The sequence below is a fragment of the Diachasmimorpha longicaudata genome, chromosome 3, assembly GCF_034640455.1.
Source record: "Diachasmimorpha longicaudata isolate KC_UGA_2023 chromosome 3, iyDiaLong2, whole genome shotgun sequence".
NCBI classification, from domain to species: domain Eukaryota; kingdom Metazoa; phylum Arthropoda; class Insecta; order Hymenoptera; family Braconidae; genus Diachasmimorpha; species Diachasmimorpha longicaudata.
In genome coordinates this window covers 7,904,082-7,925,840 of record NC_087227.1, presented here as the reverse complement: position 1 = coordinate 7,925,840, position 21,759 = coordinate 7,904,082, and the positions used below count along the sequence as shown (strand labels likewise).

Below are 21,759 nucleotides of genomic sequence, written 5' to 3'. Positions count from 1 at the left end.
TGTTGATTGTGAGTTAATTGGTGTTTTCGATTATTTCGGATATTCTCGGACAGTTGTGAGAGCGTTTTCTGCGAATCGGGGGAGAAATTTCTAGCTCCGAATGGCGGTCATAAGTCTCTTCATGTTCAATAGTTCATGACCCCTTTGAAAAGAGTGGTCTTGGACCGAAAATCGAAATGTTTAAATTTGTGGGAGATAGTTATCATAAAAGAGTTTAAGACCACGTGTTTGGATCGGAAATTTTCTCCACCAATTCGACCATACCCACCACCCCTGGGATTGTTCGGATAACAATTTTTATTTCATTTTGAAAAGTCGAAATCGTGGTGTTGAATGGCTCGGTATGGCAGCTACAAGACGTAAATCTCGTGCCTATTCATATCTTATTTATCAGGTGTAATTGGTACAACAGGAGTATCGAGTGTTGTATCGGGGACTGTTGTATATTGTGATACAAAGAAAAAAAAATTAATAATTAATGGACTGGGATAATTGTTTATCCGGAGGATTGGCGAGTGTTTTTAATTACGATGGGATCATATTTTAATTTTATAATCGATTGTAACGAGTATTCGCAGGTGAATGAGAGGGATTTTCGGTTGAAGTGGTGATGGGTCTTTTGACATTTTTAAACTGTTTGAAAATATCTCGTTAAGTCACTACTTACCGAGATTGTTCGATAATTAACAATCGATGCAATGGCTGGTGACTGATAATAAAGGAGGTTGTACAAATGAAGCTGAAGATTGTTTGTTTATTTGATAATTATATCATTGACGAGTGGTTTTAGAAGAAAATGTCAAAGGGCCGTCTTCAGGGATAATGCAATGCTCTGGAAAAAATTGTTTGCGTTTTCCTCTTAATCCGCGGCTTATCGGGATAATTTAAAAATTAGACACTGTTAATTACATGATTATATTACTAATGATTGCTTTAAGAGCAAAATATTTCCTCATATTTATTCCTTAATCCATTCATCCCCCCGTAAATTAATTATCGGCATCTTACCACTTCAACCTAGAATGAATTAACTAATTACTTCATAATTTAGCCGACATGGCTTTATAATTAACAAATAAAAATTCCTTAGCTCTCAGAGAGAAATATCAGAACTCTAACCGCGCATTGAAAAAACCAATAATTAATTGATAAATTGTAGCTGCTGTACTTTTTCAATTAATTTTTATTAAGTCAAAAGAAAAATTGACATGTTCTAAATTGAATGAAAATTATAAAAAACACTTCTGGTTACTCTACACGCTGCGAATGTATTACTTATAATTAATAAGCATCTGTGCTTCGTTTTATGCTTAAAAAAGTGAATAAAGAAAACAAAAATAATAATTATTGTAATCCAATATTGTATGTATAGAATTGACTGTTAATGAAAAATGTAACGCCAAAATAATGATTATTGTTTATTATATTTATTGCAATAAAAAGTATTATTAAAAAGGGAATACATTATTTTAAGCCTTGGATTCTTTGAAGTATAAAACATCATAAGTATAAAAATTTTATAACTAGTAATAATCTAGTATAATTATTTACAGTACAATAATGGCCTAGCCTACATCATTATTAAAAAATATTCCAAAGATTCATGGAAGCTTATACTCTATTTCCACATCGCGATATAGTTGTTTATTTCAATGTTGCAAAGTGACATATTTGACAATTCATTATCACCAATCTACATTTTTTTTTATTTCTTGAGGAGTGAAATTAAACGAAAAAAATAAAATGAAGTAAATGCCATTAACTAAATTCTTTCTCTCGAAGCTATTCATTCCTTCTGGTCGAAATTTATTCTGTAAGACAAAACAAAGCTTTTTTGACCCTCCAAAAAATATGAAATGAACCTCGAAAATGCAAATTTTTGTAAAATTTGGAAGTCCGTATAATTCTACTAGCCTCTATCAGATCGTAGCATCACTTTTCCTCTTTTCAGGTGGTTCCTGACCAAGATACAGTACAATTTGGACCTCCTCGCCATCTCCGAAAGGTTAAAGTATTACAGTAGTTACTAACAATTCCTCCCCGATGATCTCTCCTAAACTCCAAACGTTTGGATTTCAAACATCTCCATTAGCACCCACAACGCATGCTCCACCTTAAGGAAGCACCTGGGTCGTCTGTTAGCTAGTCCCCAATCAGGTTTCGGATTCGGAAGGACAATTATCCTCTCCAAGCTCGTATTTCTCCTCTTCATAGGTGTTCCTTTTCCTTCCCTCTTCAGCCCAGTGCTGCAAGCACTCTTCACTAACCAGACAGTCCTCTGGTCGTTGATCACCTGCATCCTGAATTCCTCGTCACCTAATAGAACCCAGAGCAGAGTGGCCAGATTCAGGAAGAGCTCCGTCTGTCCTTTGATCGTGACATTCATTAATCTAGCCACAGTCTCCATGTACTCCAACCTTCTCACCTCCCTAGCAGTGTCCGGCAGCTTCGCCAGGGTGATCAAGATATTGGTGCACCTCATGCAAACATCCATCCAGGGCAAGGACCTATTAGACTGTTCCAGCAGGTCGTAAATTTTTTCCACTAGTTGTAATTTACAGAACATCACGCAACCCTTGATGCTTAGTCTCGTCAATATGTCAATGCACGCGAGGCACATCGAGAGCTGGCCAACGTTATTGAAGGTCATCAGACCATTCATAGCTTCTTCAAGGCGGTAGGCTACTGTTGTTGAGGGAACCGCTGCCTCCGCTGCCTTTTTAGATCGAATGCGCAGCTCTTTTATCTTTGTTGATTGTTCTTTACGCACTTGGTGTCCCCTCCAAGCTGCTTGAATGACCCTGGCAGCCCTAATCTGCTTCCTGAGGGTCTCCCTCTCCTCCTCCTCTCGTCTTCTCCTCTCCACGACAGCCCTCCACCACCTCACAATCACTAAAACGGCTGTTCTCCTGGCTTCCATCATCTTCTTTCTTTCCCTCCTGCCTCTGAATCGTCTCCAACAGCTCTGAATGACGCTCGTAGCCTTCCTGACCCTCTCAAACTCCTGTCTCCTTTTCTTGGTCTCCATCCATCCCCTGAAGAACTTCTGGACCACAATTGCAGCTTTCTTCTGTTCCTGGAATAGCTTTCTTTCCCTTCTGGCGATTACCATCGATCTCCACCAGATCTGAATGACAACAGCTGCTTCCCTCTGCTCCCTAGCCTTCAACTTTCTTCTCCAGGCCCTTTGGACCGCCACCACAGTTGTCCTTACCTGTAGGAACTCCCGCCTCACCCTTCTTCCCTCCAATTTCGCTCTAAATGTCCTCTGCAGGAAAATCGAAGCTGTCTTCAGCTTCAAATAATCCTGTCTTATCACTCTGGAGACAACCGTTGATCGCCACTTCGCCTGAATGACAGTTACAGCTGTCTTTACTCGCTGATAATTTCTGAGGCATTTCCTCATTCTCACAATTGACTGCACCAGAACAACTGCCCTCTTCTTTGCCAAAAACGATCGCCTCATCGTTCTCATCATCCGTTGAGCTCTAAATCTCCTCTGAACGCTGATGACGGCCTTCCTGAGTGTTTCATACTCACGTCGGGATTTTCTAGCTGCTAAAGTAGCCCTGAGTCTTCTCTGGATACAAATAATGGAGCTTCGCTTATTTAAATAATTCTCTCTAATTTGCTTCGATAACTTTTGGGCTCTCCAGGCCCGTTGCAAGATCTTCGCAGCTCTTTGACAATCTTGGAGATGCCTCAGTTTCCTTCTTGCTACGAGTCCCCTGAAGAACGTCTGAACCGTTACAACCGCAGCTTTCATCTCTAAAAATTGAGTTCTCGTTTTTCTAGTCAAAGTTTTAGATCTCCACAAGATCTGGATTTTGCGAACGCTCTGTCTCATCTCCAGGAACTCCTTGCGCTGTTTTCTAGTTGCTTGGAGACTCCTGAACCGTCTTTGGAGGGCGATGACGGCATTCCTCTTCCTGGAGAATTCATTTCTAATGGCTCTTGATGCTTTTAGATTTAAGTACCAATGTGAGATTATAGTCACTGATCTCTTCATTCTGAAGTACTCCTTACGCGCTATCTTCATCCTGAAGCTCTTCTGGATGATGATGGCAGCGGACTTGAGTTTAAGATAATTGCGATTGAGTTGGATTGTGAGTTTAGAGGATATGTACCACCTCTGAATGATGATGGCAGATTTTCGTTTAGCTTCAAATTGTCTTTGGGAGTGCACTCGCCTCCACCAGGTTTGAATGACAACTACCGCCCTCATGGCCTCCTTCAATTGTTGTCGATGATCTTTAGTCTCCCTGACCCTTCTGAAGGCCCTCTGAATGACAACAGCTGAATTTCTCTTCTCCAAAAACGATTTTCTCTCAATTTTCATTGATTGTAGCCCACTGTACCAATAAGAAATGATTTTCACTGAATGTTTCTTGATGATGAACTCATTTCTCGTCCTTTTCGTTAACAAATGTCCCCTCCACCATCTCTGAATGGTTTTAACACTCGTTAGAACCACAAGATATTTATTTTTCTGGAGGTTCATTGATTTATTAGCTCTGAATCTTCTCTGAACGAAGATCGCGGTTGCTTTCAGGTTGTTGAAGGCCTCGCGATCCTTGTGACCTTGAGACATTGTTCTGTACCATCTCTGGATCATCAAAGCAGCTACACGAGTCTCTAAATAATTGTCTCGCTGAGACTTCATGATTCTGTAACTTCTGAAAAAACGCTGAATTGCGCTTGCAGCGTTCTTCTTCCTTTGGAGGTCCCGGAGATAGGGTTTGGAGATCCTGTACCTCCTCCAGGTAGTCTGCAGTATTATTGTTGCCCTCTTACAGGCCAAGAAGGATCTTCGGTCTTTAAGGGATCTCCACCAGGTCTGAATTAACTCCGCTGCGTTATTCCTCTGGAAAATTTCGTTTTGCTTCTGAGTTTTCAGGTCTTGGAACATTCGCCTGGCCCTGTATGACCTCCAGCAGCACTGGATGGCAATAGCAGCGTTACTTCGTCGTCTTCTGAGGTAGTTCCTGACGTGAATGTAGTATAAATTGGCTCTCCACCATTTTTGCAAAATCTTAGCTGCTCTCGCGAAGCGTGGAGCCTGAAATCTATAGATTATTTGCCAGAGGAGGCTCAGAGTCTTCTCTCGGTGGCCGTCAGCTACTGCTTTGGCGTCAATATCTCCGGTAATAACGTAGCCAGCTTCGTGGAGAGCAGACAGAGCTACGTCTGCATTGTGAACCTTTTGGAGTCTGGAAATAGCTGGAACCCTGCACTTGGAGGTGAGATTTTTTCCCCCAATGATAATTTCCATAATCCTGCAGAGTCTCACGCCATCCCTGAGGTCCACCGAAAGGTCTTTGACAGCGTAGTCATACTCATCCAGATACGTCTGTTTGTGCATCAGGACATACCCATGGGGCTTCAGCATCTTCGTGATATCTCCAACTCCACTCAGTGTTTGCCTAGAGAAATTCAGAAGGATCTCCCTGCTCTCCTTGATTTGGGCCTTTTTGTGGAAGAGACAGGGATCATGAGCTATCAACTTGTTCCTCTTCGCGTAGTCCAGAAAGTAAACCAGAAGGATAAACTTTTTCAGAATAAATTTGTTAAGATTAGGCATGAAGTTGGGGGTCTTCAGGGTTGAATTTTGATGGGAGTACTTCTCCGCGAGGAAGGGGTCGTTGAAGAATCTAGAGAGAATGAATTTGGTTAGACCGATGAGGTCGTTGTTGGAGGCGAGGGGAATTGTCTCCCCGTAGACGACCTCAAGACCGATTCTCAACCACAAAGGATTGTAGCCGAAGAAGAGCTCGAGGATTTCCTTCTGGAGGCCAATGTCTCGATGAAGGTCTTTGTCCTGGCGCACGACTAAATTGCCTTTCTCTATCATGAGAACTGTCCTGGAGAGAATCGATCGCACCTCGGAGCTGTTGAAGAGGACAAGGGCTGCCTTACGGAGAGTGTTCAGACGGTGGTTCGTGTGGTACCTTGCTGAGACTGCTTCACGGGTCTCTGCAAGAGGGATGGACTCCTTGGTCCTGCAGGACTGCCAGACTTTCCCTACGTCGACCCTTCCACTGTCCACATCAGCACTGAGGTGCTCAGGGGGTGTCAGCAAAGCATTCAACCACTTCTTGAACTCCATTTCCTGGCTCCACATCCAATTTTCGTCATAATAAAGACTGGAGGCGAGGAAGGGATCCTCAGTCATAGTCGCTGCGAAGGGATCAAGATGGAAAACATCGAATGTAATCTGCTCTGGATTATGTAGCTTGACACTCTGTTCCTGTATCTTCGGCTCCTTAGGCTTATGGAGCTTTGAGAGGGACAATTTAGTCACCCTGACTCCAGGAATAGTCTTCTGCCTTCCCAAAGCCATCTTTGTCCTCTTGAGAAACATTTGATTCTCCTTCGTTCTGTCTTTTCCGATTCTTGAGGGTTTTCTCGGCGAGATCCGGTGGTAATTGGTCTCCCTGAGTCCTCGAATCCCTCCAGGAAGCCCACACGATCGCTTCACTGGTGAGATCTCGAAGACTGTCGGTTTCAGAGGCGAAGAAAATGTTTTTGTCACATTCAAATTGAAATTAATCTGGGGAAGCCTTAACTGATGGCTGAACGATGTTTCCTCGGTGATGCTTTCCAGAGAAATGGACTTTTGGTGACGTAGGGGTGTCTTGGGCTCGTCCTTTAGCCAAAGGTCAGCCTCGATCACTTGTTGAACTGTTGATGAGTCTGTGGTTCTGATCGAAGAGAAGGGCGACGAGGAGACCGGAGGAAGGGACTCCTCAGGTGACGATGTGTTCGATGAAACTGGCGAAAGACGCCCAAACGATTTGGATAGCTTTACGGAACGTAGAAAATGGTCCGTGTCTGGTTGTCGAGATTGTGGATGTTGATTCTGATGAGGAGCGGTGAAATCCTCGACTGATGAGTGTCTTTGGAGGTTGAAAGGTTGGCCGTGGGTGACAGGAACGTAGAGTTCTGGATACTCTGATTGACGATGATAGGATCCAGGGGCTCCAGTGTAGTTCTGGGGGAATTTGTCTGATTGCTGATAATTACTTTGATGATGCGCAGGGACTCTAGAGTTATAGTTTACGCGTAAAAAGTCTCCAGGATCTTTAAAAGTCCGGGAACAGTTTGAAACTCCTAAAGAATCATAAATTCCATCATCCGCTGACTGTCGATAATCATTTTTCACGTGATTTTGATGCTGTCCAGCTTCTCTGCGGCCATAATCTCCGTCGACGAAGCCCTCAGTGCCTTTCAAATCCCTCGAAAAGGCAGAAATCCCTGACAAGTTGTGGTAATCATCAGTTTCTGATGTTCGATAATCGCTCCTGTAGTGATTCTGAGAATGGTCAGCGTCTCCAGCATGACAATTCCCTTTGAAATCGTCTCTATTTCCTCTTGTAATTTTCATTGAAGTCGAAACGCCGGAGGAACCCTGAAACTGATCCACTTCTGATTGTCCCTGATGGTTTATCGGCTTCTTGTGATCGTGTTCGAAGCAAAACTCGAGCTCTCCCAGCTGTCTCCGGACCTCCCCTCCAGACCCAGCTATTTCAAAGGTGCCATTATGATTGGTGATGATGATCTCCTCCTTGATGGTCCTGGTAACAGTCAGCCCTCGATTATCACGTGGACAATTTGATTTCTGAGGAGTTGTGAAATTTGCCAGATCGTCAATGAGAGCTGAGAAGTTCCCTGAATTCTTCCGATCATCAGGTTTTGGCGATAATGAGTCATCAAAGTCCTCCTCGTGCTCCAGGGGCTGCAGAGGGGGAAGTTTACAGAATTTAGGGTCTGGGTTAAGGTAAGTCTCTCGACGAAGGGGCAGCGAGTGCTGTTGATTGTCTGGAGAGATGATTCGTGGGTCTCGTGGAGAAAAGTCAAAGTCCTGGTGATGGTTGTCCTGTTCTGTTGAAAATTTCTCAGATTTATGAAGGTTGGAGTCCTTCAAGGGAGTCAGCTGGAAACTACTGATGTTGAAAGCTCCAGGGATTTCCAAATTTTGATGATTTGTGTAGGAATTTGACGATGAGACCTTTGAATATGGATTGAAAGGAATCTGCCCTTTTCTGGGGAAGTTTTCCCTCGTGTCAGATGGGAGTAGTGTCTCCTGGTGATTGCTGGGATGGATGTCAAAGCCCTGAGGGTGATTTTCATATTTCACTGAGGTTTTCTCCGAACCCGGAGGGTGGGAATTCTTCAGTGGAGTCAACTGAAAATTACTGGTGTTGAAGGTCTCCAAACCATCAACATTTTGACGATTTGTATAAGAGTTTTGACTATTCTGGGAATAATTGTCTGTATTGCAACGGAAATTCTGATAATTTTTCCCATTTGAAGGCTTGAAAAAGAAGTCACTCGTTACTGATGCATTTGACAATCGGGAGCCCTTCGAGGATACGTTGGAGGAGAGTTGCCTCTTGGTGATGTTTTCCTTGTTGTCAGGCAGCTTCTTTTGCTGTTTTCGATGTAGGAGTGAGTCAGACGGGCGTAAATGGGTTTTTGAGGGGTTGTTGTCGTTAGAGGGGACGAGGATTTTCTGGGGTTGATGTCGGGAAGACTTGTTCACGTTCGATTTCTTGGAGGCGAGGCAGGTTGTGGTCAGGGGGATCTCGAACTTGAGGCGACGATTGTCGGTTAACTGGAGGGTGTCTCGCCATGAGCCTGACTCCAAGGGCGTCCAAGAGAGCCAGAGCGTTGCAGAGGATTCGGGAGAGAGCGAGAGCTCTGTGGCACTAAGAAGAATCCGACGTTCCTCTGGAGGCGGTCTGGAAACCTTCACCTAGGGGAAAACCGGGAGTTCAGAAGCGATATGTCTGGTTCTAATGAAACCATTATGTCAACAGTTGACTTATGTTCGTGATTTATGATCACGAAGATGTGTTGACACTTTACTTACGTTCAAGGAACGACTGCTTATATTTTTGATGATCAAACTTGTCTGAGCCGGCACATTGATGGATGACTCGATGTTGAGGTGAGGTTGGGGTTGAAAGGGCGCCAGTACAAGTACCGCCTGTACATCGAGGGCCTTCTCCTGGGCCCCGGCTGATTTTTCGGCCTTGGGTGTCACATTGATCTTCAAAAAACAAACCAATAAGCCCATTAAGGCCTCTTACACCTGACCCCATGAGACAAAAATACGAGGGAAAGCTGTTATTTACCTGGAAATACATCTCGGATGTATCCGATTGCATCTTCGTTCAACTAATTAATGGTCTGAGCTCTTGGCCAGGAACTTTCGCATTTTGTCGATTGCACAAATGAACAGAATGAAAATTTCACCCGTCAATAGAGGAAAACCGTTGACTCAAACCGTTTTATTTGTTTGAACCGTTTCAACCAAACAGGATGGACTAGAGTAGAAGCTCAGTTCTGAGGGCTTCCGCATGTGGTACACAGAGGTCGCTACTGACAAAATATCTTTGTCGGCGAGCGGGGGCAGACGGAGAACACTACTCACATTATTTAATTTAAAATAAATGTGAAACTAACGAAACATTTGGAGCTGAGTACAAATGAGTACAAACCTACTACAAACAATAGAATTTGTTCATTTCACGAAAAGTAATCACCCGTCGGCTACTTATAGACGAGTTTTTTATCGTTGCCAGCCACCAAAATCGACGGTGGCGCCTCTTACCGTCGGGGTCATTACTAATATTCACGTGAGTCACCCGACCAGCCCACTGCAACTCCTGCTCGATAGCTGCCCAGATATTGTCACGTCCTAGGTGGCGCTGATGGCTATATGCTCGATCTCGCTTGGGAGTTTGAAGATTTGAATACGCGCCAGGGTTTTTGTGCGCGTTGGCAGAAAAAATAAAGAAAAAACGATAATTTGTTGACATTTAGTATATTATAAAAATGAGAATGACGTGCTTATCTTAGCTATATACATACAATAATTAAAAAATATATTAATCAGGAAATTTGAACCTAGTCCGTACCAATTCATTAAAGCTAATCGAAGATGTGTGATTTTCAATGTTTCCACGTAATGACACAGATCTGGGTTTTTTACCTGGCATTTCAAATCAAGAGAATTCCAGTCCTCGGTCCAGGGAAAAATGGACGGAACTACTCCTTTTTTCAGCCGTGGAACTTTTAAAATTGTCTAAGACATATATACAAATCTTTTTTACCCGAATATGACATTATTTTTCATGAACAAAAAATGTGTAAACATACCTTGCCGAAAACTTGTCCATTTCTAATTATAGCATCTCTCTCTGTTCAATCTATTTCCTGAGTTTCAAAATGTTTTTCACACACAGCTCTCCCAACACTCAAATCATCACGATTTAATGCAATTTTCCACTCTGCTAATCTTTTTTTCGTAATCAAAAAAAAATGTACTCTCTCGGGATTCGTTTTATAACCCGATTTGCATCCTTGAACCGCGCAAGATGGCATTTTTTTTTTCGCAAAAACCACAGAAAGAAAAACACAATTTGAACGCACATTCAATATGAGGATTTGCCATAGAAATCGAGGAGTGGGGATGAAAATCGCAGGGAGGGGATAGAGCATATAACATCCTGCGCCATCTGGATCGGTGACAATAACGGGGCAGCAAATCCTTATGGGTTTTAGGTGAGTTTCAGTGGGCTGCACCCGACGCACGAGATTATTACTCTTTACTTCTCACCAGAACAGTGAACAAGTTCCTCGGGATGACGTGCGCCGCGCTGTTTACCGGGGGGACAAGAAGACGTGAAATTCTGTTTTTCAAAACCCCGGATTTTCATTTTTAAATAAAAAATTGTGTTTATTCTAATCGTCAGAACAAAAATCAAGAAAACAATTTCTGAAAAATGCATCGAGATGCACCACAATCGTAAGATTGAAGAGCCCGGATTGAAAGATGTATTGATGTCTCATTGAATTTTTTAAAATGATTACATAAAAGTTTATGAAGGCATTTTCCTGAAATAATTTTTCATCGATCAAAAACCATAATCAAATCAGTAGAAAAATAATCATTGAATCTGCTTTATTATCAAGATATCCATGAATAAAAAAATAATTAAGCCACAACAGAACTCCATTCATCAACATGTTATACAAACATTCAACCTGGCAAAACAAAAATCATTATTAGATTCTCTTTACAAACGTAATAATCTTCATTATTCATACAAAAAAGAGTTAAACCTTCCCATTGAAGGAGGGTTTTATGTATAAAATATATATGTCTGTTAATGTACTGTACACAATGTACAATGTCAGTATTAATCCTAATATCATTAGTTGTACAATAATTCACTAATTTTAGTGTCACTGATTCATCGTAGATTAGCTAATCTATATGCACATGAGTTCTATGTACAAAACGTGCTTTTTGCTCTAAGAAATATTTCAAGGATTGAAAATAAAAAATTTCAAGGCCTTTTTTTTCAATTACTCACGTTGGTCGGTTTAATTCTGTGGAGAAGTGAAAAAACGTGAGCTTTAATATTTGTTCCATTTTTTTTGATGAACTGAAGAACATATGCATTCATTGATTTATAATGATTTCTCCCGCAATTGAGCTATTTTTTTAAAATGAGTTTTGGGGATGAAATCTCAACATTTTTATTCTAAATGAGTATTAATTGTCCCAATACTTTTCCAAATTGATCAACATTTATAAAAATTGAGTCTCCATTTAGAATGTTTCGTTTATAATTAGGAGAACTAATATTGCAAGACCCCATCACGAACAACAAAATTTTCTAGGCAACTCTACTGACTTTTTAAAAAATTCCATTAATTATTATTTGATTCTATAAATCTTTTATCTTTTACAAAGACCATAAATAGAAATGAACTTTCGGATTGATTTATCCTATATCGCTGGCCTCCATGGAAATTTTTCAACTCGAAAATTTTAATTTTTTTGTAAAAGAAAGACAGAAATACAGTAAAAAACCGAAAAAATTCCATCGAAAAATAATTATGGAAACAATTGTAACTCATCAATAGAATCGATCATTACTGGAATTTTCTATCGAGTTCGCTGGGTTTTCCTAAGTTTTTTACCGCGCGTGGTGACTCGAATTATTCTTAGAACCGTCGTGATATGACACAGAAGTCATCATTTCCTGTCTTTACTGAGGTCAGACGGCATGTCTGAGTTGGCACTAGCTCCTATCGAGCATTGAGTCGTCAGGCCCTTTGATACCGGTAAAGACAGACCAGCGGCACTCATGGCTACGTTGAGGGGAATCGTGATGAAGGGCTGGGATTGTCCTGGAGTTACACTAGTCGAATCTGTAAAAAAAAATTATCAACTTCACCCAAATATTCTGCAGCACAGATTAAATCTACTGGCGCTACTCTGACAATTCTCGGTCCAATTTTCGATGCACAACCTGGCGCACAATTCTGGATATTAAATCAGGTCAGAGGGCTGTAAAGTGAAGCGAAGGTGGTCGGAAGGTCTCGAAACCTGTGTCATATCTCTGCTGTCTTCAATTTTACTCCAAAATATTGCGTGACTGATGATCAAAGTCCTGGTCGTTTCCTACTTGCACATTCCAATTACCCTATACGAAACCCCTATAAAACGTAACCGGAAATATGCCCAACTAGTGAGCGAAGCCGAAAAATCCCGCGGTCCATTTAGGCACAAATAACTCGCCACAATTTTCCATTTCTGACTGAAGTGCAACGCAAAGAACCGTTCGGAAAATAGACCACGCCTCGTTACTTTCCGGACAAGGTGAAAAAGAAATTCCAAGAGGGAAAAAAAAAATGTTCGCACCCGCCCAAGTTAAAACAATGGGATTTAATAATGAGTGTTAACTTCGATGGAATAATAATTTCAATGCAATTTTACAATAAATATATGGACTTCCGGTACGTGCGTACACGTAGCCGTTTAAGGCCGGAATATATGTTACTCACTTCCGTCTTGGGATATTTGTACTGGTTGGCCGTTTTGTCCGATACTCAGGAGTACACCAGGGCTATGAGAGTACATGACACTCTGGGGCATCTGGTACATGATTCCTAAAAAAAAAAATATAAAAAAATATACTCACTACCGAGCAATTCAATAAATCTGGCGACACTAGTCCAGAAACATTCTCCAACCAGTTCACCCATTATTTCCATCAAATTTCTTTATTCCACGAAAAATTCTCTCGAATCTGAACTTTAGAATTGCGAACCACCAATAAATGATCGATCACAACTTCCCCCAGCCGCCTGAACCCCCTTGAAAAAAACAAAAAGGGAATTAATAAAGTATTCGGATTAATTAGTTTGAGACACGAGTCGTACACCAAATAAAAAAAAATTCTCTTAATATTCCTCTCACTTCCCGTCAGAAAAACGAGAGATCCCCCTCCCCATCATTCGCATCGAGTGGATGAAACGTCGATAAAAATAATAAGAGTCTTGGTGGAGAAAAAAAAAATTAAGGGGAGCACAGCAAGAAAGAAGGAAAAATACAAAGTGGCATTGCAATAAAATGTCCACAGCGTTCCAGACAGTTAAAGATAACCGAACGTGTTCATTGCCTCGTTGTATCGCTGATGCAGTGGGGGCCCCCAGGGGGTGTAAGGGGGTAAGAGGAGGGCATATGGAGTGTCCCGGTGTGTATTAGCATCGATATTTATGTGTACACCTGCAAAAGCCAGAGGTACGACGAGTGAAAAGGCACATTGGCTTTTTCAAAACTTTCATCTCACTCTTATACTTCTTATTTCGACCGGATCCTACTTCCCAGTTAGGAATTGGCGTTTGTCGTCTTAGTTTGGTCATCGTTCAAACTGTATAAGTCACCCCTCTCCTTTCCCCCACCGCTCACCCTCCCATCATCCGGCCGCGATGCTCGCGATGTAGTGGAGTTGCTGCCCCTACACGGACAACCCCGTCATAGCTCGCACGTTCCTCGCATTCTAAGTAACCCTGTGTGAGGCCTCTAAACACACACTTTGAAGTGGCGATGGTTTATCGGTTCGGACGAGTGAGAGGCACTGGAATGATTTTTTTACGGTAGGTTTATGAAGGGATGAAGGGAGAGGGGAGGAGAGATTGGGAGGATTTTTGACGGGAGGTGGAGGTCTGGAGTGATTGAAATTTTTTGTTTGGGGGGTGATAGAGAATTTCGGGGGTTTGTGGGGTGTATGGGTCAAGGAAATTTGTTGCTATTAATCGTTCTTTTTTTTTTTAATAGTTTTGGAAGATTTTTAATTTAGAATTTTTAATTTTTTGGATGAGGATAAATGATTTCAATTTTAGTAGTTGGGAGAGGTAGTTTTTAGGTAGGAGGGTTAGTGAATGATTGTTTTTTGATGATAATTGGAAGAGTAAGTGTTATGGGACTCCTATTGTGGTTGAAGATAGTATTATCGATGGTATCTTGCCTGAGTTCCATTGAACTGTCGGTTTGATTGATATTACGAAGAGTTGAAGTTCAATTGAAAGGGAAGAGAGAGAGTTCCCACATTATTTTCAAAATTCCTCAGTAAAATGAATTTACGTGAGCTTTTTTGTATTAGAAAACCTCACCATAAAAATCATAGTCACCTGTATGATTTTTTGTATCCTTAGGTGGGCTATCCCCATCACTCGAGTCACCCTCCGAGTCATTCCCGCAGATGTCGGACCTCGGCGACGCTCCCTCTTCCTGAAACACCAAAAAATCCCCGAAAATTAGTAAAAAAAACTGGCAATTACATGCTAAAATCTAATTTACAAAATGGAAAAAAAATTCTGGGACAAACAAAAAAAATTCCCCCTTCAATTTTCCATCAATGGGAAAGTATTCTCTTCAACTGCGTCTCGCCCCACCATCAATGACCCTCGGAAATTCCCGGAAGACGTGAAAAAAACCACCTGAATTAATTCGTTAGTACCGACATGAGCGGTAAAACGATAACAAAAAAAAGGAAAACGTTAAAATTGTCGAAGCACTTCTCGTGCAAAATGATTCCCCCCGTGGTGGTACGTGCGTATACATACATACGTGGGTAAAACCTAGCGGGGAGAGAGATGCATCCTTGTTCGCACCTTATAAGGTCATCACGGTGCTGCTCGAGTCTTCAATACGCACTCTATATACTTTGCGGTTTTAAGTGATTCTCACAGGAGATGGGTAAGGGAAAAGACCATGAGGAGGAAGGGGAGAGGATCGTTGGATTGTTCTGAGGTTCCTTCATCCCTCAATTTTCATACAACTAAAAGCATTATTCAACAATAAAAAAATTAGAAATCCAAAAATCTCAGAACTTTGATTTTTTTCAGTTTCTGACTATCCTTCATTAATTGGATATTTTCCGAACCGAACTATTTAGTCACTTAATTTTGAAATTACCTGTCTCTCTTAATTAATTCTAAGGTACCTGCCCCTGAAGAAAATTGAGGCTTTTTACCAGTGATTCTCACAGATATGGGTACCCGTTAAATTAAATTATATACATGCAGACACTTGAGAGTTGGAACTATGATAAATTGGCTATTAGCAAACTATGGACAGCCTGATACTTCGAAAAAAAATTATTCGCGATAGTAAAAGTCTTTAAAGGGTAACAGGATGGTAATAGTAGGATGAGAGTAAACGGAAAAGGGAGAAAGGGTCGTTGAATTATGGATAGCTATTTTTTCTTAAATAAATTTTTGTAAAAGTAAATAGAGGAGAGGAAATGGAAACTGGGAATTGGAGGAGAATATCTAATTGAATTTCAGACCTTTTTCTAACAATTAGAGGGGAAAGAGAAGAATTGAAAGAGAAATTGAACGATTCTGTAAATTGAATAAGGAAATGATCTTTTTCTACCACTTCAGCTTGCTCGAGACATTCCATGAATAGAAAGAGTCGAGGTATGCCGACTATTTCTGCAAGAAAAGCTCGCAAGAACCTGAAAAATTATGCATTTTCTCACTGTCGCCGATACCATTAGAATTCACGTATCATCAGGGATCTGTCAATAGATGAATCAATTACTTTTCATTCATCTTTAAACATAAGTAACTTACCCAACAACATGCGCTAAACAAGGAAAAGTCTCCATGGAAAGTGAAAACATTCTCGGAAATATTTCCACCTCTATGAAAGATATAAAAATTTTCGCCGAAATTTTATTTGTAGATTTCAAGAAATCAAAGAAAAGCTTTTTACTAAAATTTCATTATCTCCCTCACGCCCAGAGATATTCATCAAAAATCCATCTCCAAGACGTACCATCCCATCTCCCAACAAAAACAACAATCAAAGTACAAGAAGCGAATGTCCAACGGTATTTCCTCGTCAACCGGAGGGAAGATCGAGACCTGAATTGCCCCAGAGCCATCGGCGATCGGTTCCTCTTGTTCGTCACTCGAAAATCCGTTAAAAAACTCTCGCCCTCCCTCCGCCCCTCCCCGGAGTATAAAAATGTTTCATGTCGATATATAAATAAAAAATGAGTAAAAAATCATGGTTCACATTCCCCGAGGTCTCGGAGTCAACTCCTATATAAGAGCCTGCGTCTGGCATTGCAGAAAACCATTGACTCTATATGGCGAAAGAGTCGGGGCTTTGACAAAGGTGACCGTATATGGCACACGGCTTCCACCTTCCATACGTGTATTTATAAGACCGTAGCAGCACACCTGGTGCGGTTGGTACATTAGATTTTCCACGGATTTTCCATTGAAATATTGCGTATTGAAATACACCCGGAGGTGATTTCGACGCGGATAATTAGTCGTGAAGGAGGTGATGACTTGATGATTTATGGTGTTTTTTCGGAAGACGATTTTTTTAAACTCGTTATCGTTGGAAAATTTAGGTGGGGCTGATGATGCGGAAGTACTGGCTGATTTTATAGCTCATTGAGAGTGAAATTCACGTCTTCAAAAGTCATTGGAGCGATCAAATATTTTTTAAAGCTTGAGAAAATTATAATTACCCACTACTCACTCATCATGGTGAAGACAATGGCAAGTAAAATTTTTAATTTCGAATGAAAGACTGGCGTTATTTTTAAAAGGAATACGAATGGAAAATTGCGAAAGAGGAATTTTTACAATTATCTAATTTTTACGTATTTCAGTATATAATTTATCTCAAGGGAATAAACGCACTATTCTCGATTGGAATACTTCAGCAAATCGTTAGGGACGAAAACCACGTAATGCTATTTTTCTAAAGGCCGTGTTTAGCAACACCACCCGTTTCATCGCTTTTACCCGTACGAGGTCTCGGATTGTTGCTGGAATTACGAAATTGTGGATAAAAAAAAATTCCACTCGACTGAATTAAATTCCACTATTTTTAAAACTACTTCACCTGAATTTCTGGCATAGAAAAAAAATCGAATTAAAATTCTTTTACGCCTTAGTATATTTTACTCAGGAGTCTCACACCGAAAAAAAAAATCTCTCAGTTGAAATAATAACTATTTTCGATTTTGTATGGAAGCTGACAATAATAGCAATAAAAGCTGGGAATGAAAAGCAGCACCTACCTTTCAATATCCACACAACAACAAATTTTCCCCAACAAAATGCACAAAAAATCGCAAACAAAATATGCAAAAAAAATGCAACCAAAAAAATGCTCAAACACAAATGGATAAAGTGTCTGAATAACTGGAGTAGGATGCAGGTAAACTCCTCAGAAGCCACAAAAAAAATAGCAAATACAAGCCGAAAATACTCACCTAATGAACTAGAAATAACTTAAAATAAAATAATCATGTCTAAAGCTTTGTAACCAATCTTACGATTTAATAGTTAAAAAAAAATTATAAAACTCAAAGTATAAATATTATCACAGTATTTTACAGTACATGTATGTACACGTGTGATACAAAAAAAGAAAATAATTGATCATTTAATGATCACTGTGTTATTTCTCATAAATCAAGAAAAAAATATTAAATTACTGCTAATTTTTTATCGCTTTCTGTTTAATAATCGCCGTTATTTTGTACTCTGTTGTGGGAAAGGGAGGACTCAGATTTTTTACAGCTAATTTGCTCTTTGAAAAGAATAATTATAACAATGAGTATTCAACAAGAGAGAATAATTTAAATAATTTATCAGGGAGTTTAAATAAAAAGTCAAAATTTCTTTGAATTCGTTTCATGCAAAAATGGACGGAATTTGAGCAGTCCTAGAACTTTGTCAAAATCATTCTCATGCATGTGCGTAAATTCGATAGATAATATTTCTATTTCAATCAATTATAAATAAAATTCACTACCAAAGAAAACCTTGGAGACTATTTGTAAATATCAACAGAACAATAACTTAGAGTCCGAAAATGTCATGAAAATCTTTGAAAATTCTAGGATTTCTCTTTAATAAGGGACAATGACGTTTGCCATCGAAATTAAATTAAGAAAATATTTTAAGTACTCTCTATTTAAGCTACGCATGAAAAACCAACTACACATGCCACTATAACACACAAACAGGAATGGGGAGGGGTGGGGTGGGGTGTACTGTACAAAAAATGTAAAAAATAGTACGAAAGGGGGCACGATGCACAAAAATACTGTAACAACGCCAACCGTGCACCGCAGCCGAATCATCCAGCACTCGCAACTCTTGTTGATACATCTGATGTTTTTTCTTATTTTTAATCTCCAAGGGTAACCGGAATATTTACAGGGAAGCGTTAATAAATATTCAATTAAATAATGTAGAAGTACGGATCGAAGCCCAATTGAAAAAAAAATCTCCGACATATGTGAAATTAGTTTCTGTACAATTCAACTGAAAGTGATGAGTTAATCACACGCGGTAAAAAATACCTAATTTTTTTTTTCAATAGATTGTTGGGAAACTATGGCGTCGGGTCTTTGGAGTTCTTACTACTCTCTTCATTTCTACTTAATCATTCCAAACTATCAATTCCCTAGCCATATCTATTCCTCTCATTTTTTTTTGTTCTTTCTACTACCGTTGGGGATGTGAGTGCGACATATGCGGATGATAAGCGGCATGTGGTGGTGGTAATGGGGATGGACATGACTGCTGATAGGGTCCTCCAGCTAGCATTGGTCCAGGACTCGAGCAGGGCACAAGATGGGAGCTTGGCGAGCCAGCGTGTGCATGCGCTATCAAATGCGCATGCTGGGCGTGCTGTGAATGTGGTGGGCCATGCTGTGACACTGGCGGTCCACCAGCACCGGAATAACCACCGTGTAGTGCACCACCATGCGGTGATCCATAGACCAGTTGTCTTACTTTCTGCTCATCGTCGGCGATGTTGTATGTCAACTCCGTCTCTTCGAAACCTGTTGCTGACATTCGTTGATCACCGGATGAACCGGAAGGCGGTGGATCTGGACTGTTGAGACAGGTTTGAATGAGAGCCTTGCCTGCCTCACTCGTTATCATTGGCTGGAGTTTGCGGGTCGCAAATGTATACACATGACCCGTTTCACTGGCTACCAGGAGCATCACTTGTGTACCTGTTAGGGTTGACAACTCGTACGCCTGGAAAATAGTAAAAAGAAGAACTGTTCAGAGCAGATGTTCCTTTAGAATTGATTCAACGACGTCCCCAGGTGAATATTTTTCGTCTACAGGATTCTGATAGATAAGTTCAATGGAGTGTGCTCTTAAAAAAACTATTTACCATTAACTCCGAACAAATCGTTCTAAAATGAGCAAAAAATGAAATTGCGATTTTTTTTTGAAAATCTGTAGCGCCTTTGGCACTGTATTGACAAGGCATAGGATTCCCCTGTTTGCGAAATTTCTGAAGACCCCTAGAAAACCTTCAAAAGGCTGCCCTTCGAAACAAATGAATGTCAAAGCTCTCAACAAACCTTCTTCATAATTCCAGTTTTCCTCTTCGAAAATGTTGTGTACCTCCTCAACTTGTTGTCAATATACTCCATCTTAATCTTCACCCTGCCTTTGGTCTTCTTCCCATTGCTCGGTGGTGATTTTTTTGGTGCTCCCAAATTAGTAAATGACTCGTCAATATTATCCGGCACACAATCCCCCTGCATCATTTGTCCCTGTCCCAATTGTCTTCCATTATCATCATAACAAACATCGGATGACGATCTCTTCAACCCTCTTGGCACTCCAACACCGGTACCACTACCCCCTGTATTACCAGGTGGGCTCATCATGGTGGCGCCACCACGGCCAATCTGCGAGCCACCCAGCTGTGATGTAGACGGTCGTCCATACATCTCACCAGCATCACTACCCATCATACCCATGTTGTATCCAAGTGCCGTGTACCGACTGTCCCTACCGCCGCTCGGATTTTCCATCACGGATACGCGCACATCTAAATTATCGTTGTTTTTTTTCTATTAACCAAAACACCAAACACAGGCCACTTAACCTCAAAATCAACAAGACTCTGAACAACCTTAAGGATTTACCAAAAATCAAAAAATTTGCCCAAAACCAGAAAATACTTTCTGGAGAATTTTGGACTATTTGTTTTCGATATCTGGGGGGGTTTTTTTGTCAGGTGCACTCAGGTGTCTGGACTTAAAAAAAAAAACTTTTTCAAAGTTTTGCTTCGACACTTCAGTTATTTGATGCCCTACGTATTTGCCACGTGATCGTACACCTATGGCTAAATACGGGACGAATAGTGCGCACTCCCTGAGCGCTCCCCGCAAACTGAACATTGAGTATCGTAACTTGACCTACGTGCGAGCGGTTGTGCCTCCGCCTGAGTACCAACCGCCACATTATTCCCCCACCTCGTTCACCCAACGCCGACAAAAAGTAGATCCAGGTGATTCCAGGGGGTTAACTCACCCTCTGAGGGTGGACTTTTTTCCCCCTAGGAAAATTTAGAGGGCCCCCGAGAAGCCCATTGACCCATTTTTGGGGAATTTTGGGGGGAAATTTTCACAGGAGACACCGGAGAATTTACGGGCGGAGGGTTACAGTTGGCGGTGAGAGGGCGTCCCCGGCTGCCATATTTAGAAGTAGACGTTACCATATTAGGAAAAGTTATCCAAATATGGTTAACAGAGGTGGTCCTTCCTTTTCGAATGCGAGAGCCGAGAGACGCGGCAAAACACCAATCGAACTGTCAGGAGGGATAACCTGCGATGAGTACAGGAGTCGGGAGGGGCAGGTGGGGGTTGGAAAGGGTTAAAGGGGGAAGGGAGAGTTGGCGGGTGGAATTGTGGATTCTTCGGAAGTTTAGGGAGACCAGTGGAAATTTGGATTTTTGTCAAATTTCTTGTGGAGAGCATCAGTTTTTTTTCCCCTCTGGAGAAATTTTTTCACGTGGGTGGGGAACATGGAGGAGGGGTCTACGATTAATTGGTGAACGCACTGAAATCTCCTCGATCTCCAAGGAAATCTTAGGTTTTCAGTAAAGTTTGTTATTTTTCCAAATCTTCTCAATTTTAGGGATTTTAATTTAAAGTTTTTTGGGTCAAATGCTAAAATCCTTTTCCGTATTCTTGATTCACGTTTAATCCAGATGTGAATTCTAAAAATGTTCTTTCACGATGTGGAGTTTGAATCCAATTTTGCACTGCAATTTGAGGATTTTTTTGATAAACGTTGGTCAACTTGAGGTGTGGGTGGAATGGAAAATATTTTTGGGTGTTTAAAATATATTTACGGTTATAAATAGTCATTAGTTTTGAGGAGGATACGTTGAGAGAATGATGTTATAATAACTGGTATATAAGTTCGAGTTGCTTGGTAACCATGCAACAGCTGACATTAATAATAGAACTTATACCCTCCCCTTTTAGAATGAAAGCACGCTCTTTTGGGGAGAGAAGTGCTTTCAAGCCCACTGAATTGCATTCCAACAGGCAAAATCCTCCAGAAGTTGTTTGACTGAAAAATCGTTCGCCGATA

General features: G+C 40.9%; 2 protein-coding genes and 1 long non-coding RNA gene across 6 annotated transcripts; 1 reads left to right on the top strand and 2 right to left on the bottom strand.

The window, feature by feature from the left end:
* Window positions 1-1,405: 1,405 nt before the first annotated feature.
* LOC135160048 (protein abnormal spindle) lies at window positions 1,406-9,335 on the bottom strand. The gene is made up of 3 exons (XM_064116195.1): window positions 9,138-9,335; window positions 8,873-9,052; window positions 1,406-8,755 (listed from the first exon to the last, which is right to left on the bottom strand). The coding sequence occupies exons 1-3, from the start codon at window positions 9,168-9,170 to the stop codon at window positions 2,054-2,056; spliced, it is 6,915 nt and encodes a 2,304-aa protein (XP_063972265.1). The 5' UTR covers window positions 9,171-9,335; the 3' UTR covers window positions 1,406-2,053.
* Window positions 9,336-10,944: 1,609 nt separating this feature from the next.
* On the bottom strand, window positions 10,945-20,576 carry LOC135160881 (serum response factor homolog). Of its 4 annotated transcripts, none has more exons than XM_064117984.1 (5): window positions 19,731-20,572; window positions 19,144-19,395; window positions 14,494-14,593; window positions 12,865-12,969; window positions 10,945-12,228 (listed from the first exon to the last, which is right to left on the bottom strand). In XM_064117984.1, the coding sequence occupies exons 1-5, from the start codon at window positions 20,187-20,189 to the stop codon at window positions 12,053-12,055; spliced, it is 1,092 nt and encodes a 363-aa protein (XP_063974054.1). In that variant the 5' UTR covers window positions 20,190-20,572; the 3' UTR covers window positions 10,945-12,052. The 4 variants fall into 4 exon arrangements, with proteins under 4 accessions (XP_063974054.1, XP_063974055.1, XP_063974053.1 ...); XM_064117982.1 differs by having other exon boundaries at window positions 12,087-12,228; window positions 18,857-19,395; window positions 19,731-20,576; XM_064117985.1 differs by lacking the exon at window positions 12,865-12,969 and having other exon boundaries at window positions 19,731-20,573.
* On the top strand, window positions 16,573-17,618 carry LOC135160883 (uncharacterized). Its single transcript, XR_010298647.1, has 3 exons — window positions 16,573-16,663; window positions 16,737-16,887; window positions 17,001-17,618. It is a non-coding gene; the product is annotated as an uncharacterized LOC135160883 (long non-coding RNA).
* Window positions 20,577-21,759: the final 1,183 nt, after the last annotated feature.

What these genes read in the sequence shown, in the direction of transcription:
- LOC135160048 (XM_064116195.1), bottom strand. Translation starts at nt 9,170, where the DNA reads ATGCAATCGGATACATCCGAGATGTATTTCCAG. An exon ending in CATCCGAGATGTATTTCCAG is followed by an intron (nt 9,053 to 9,137) that starts GTAAATAACAGC and finishes TGTTTTTTGAAG; the next exon opens with ATCAATGTGACACCCAAGGC. An exon ending in TAAGCAGTCGTTCCTTGAAC is followed by an intron (nt 8,756 to 8,872) that starts GTAAGTAAAGTG and finishes GTTTTCCCCTAG; the next exon opens with GTGAAGGTTTCCAGACCGCC.
- LOC135160881 (XM_064117982.1), bottom strand. Translation starts at nt 20,189, where the DNA reads ATGGAAAATCCGAGCGGCGGTAGGGACAGTCGGTACACGGCACTTGGA. An exon ending in TCGCACTCACATCCCCAACG is followed by an intron (nt 14,594 to 18,856) that starts GTAGTAGAAAGA and finishes TTGGTGTTTCAG; the next exon opens with GAAGAGGGAGCGTCGCCGAG. An exon ending in GGATACAAAAAATCATACAG is followed by an intron (nt 12,970 to 14,493) that starts GTGACTATGATT and finishes TTTTTTTTTTAG; the next exon opens with GAATCATGTACCAGATGCCC.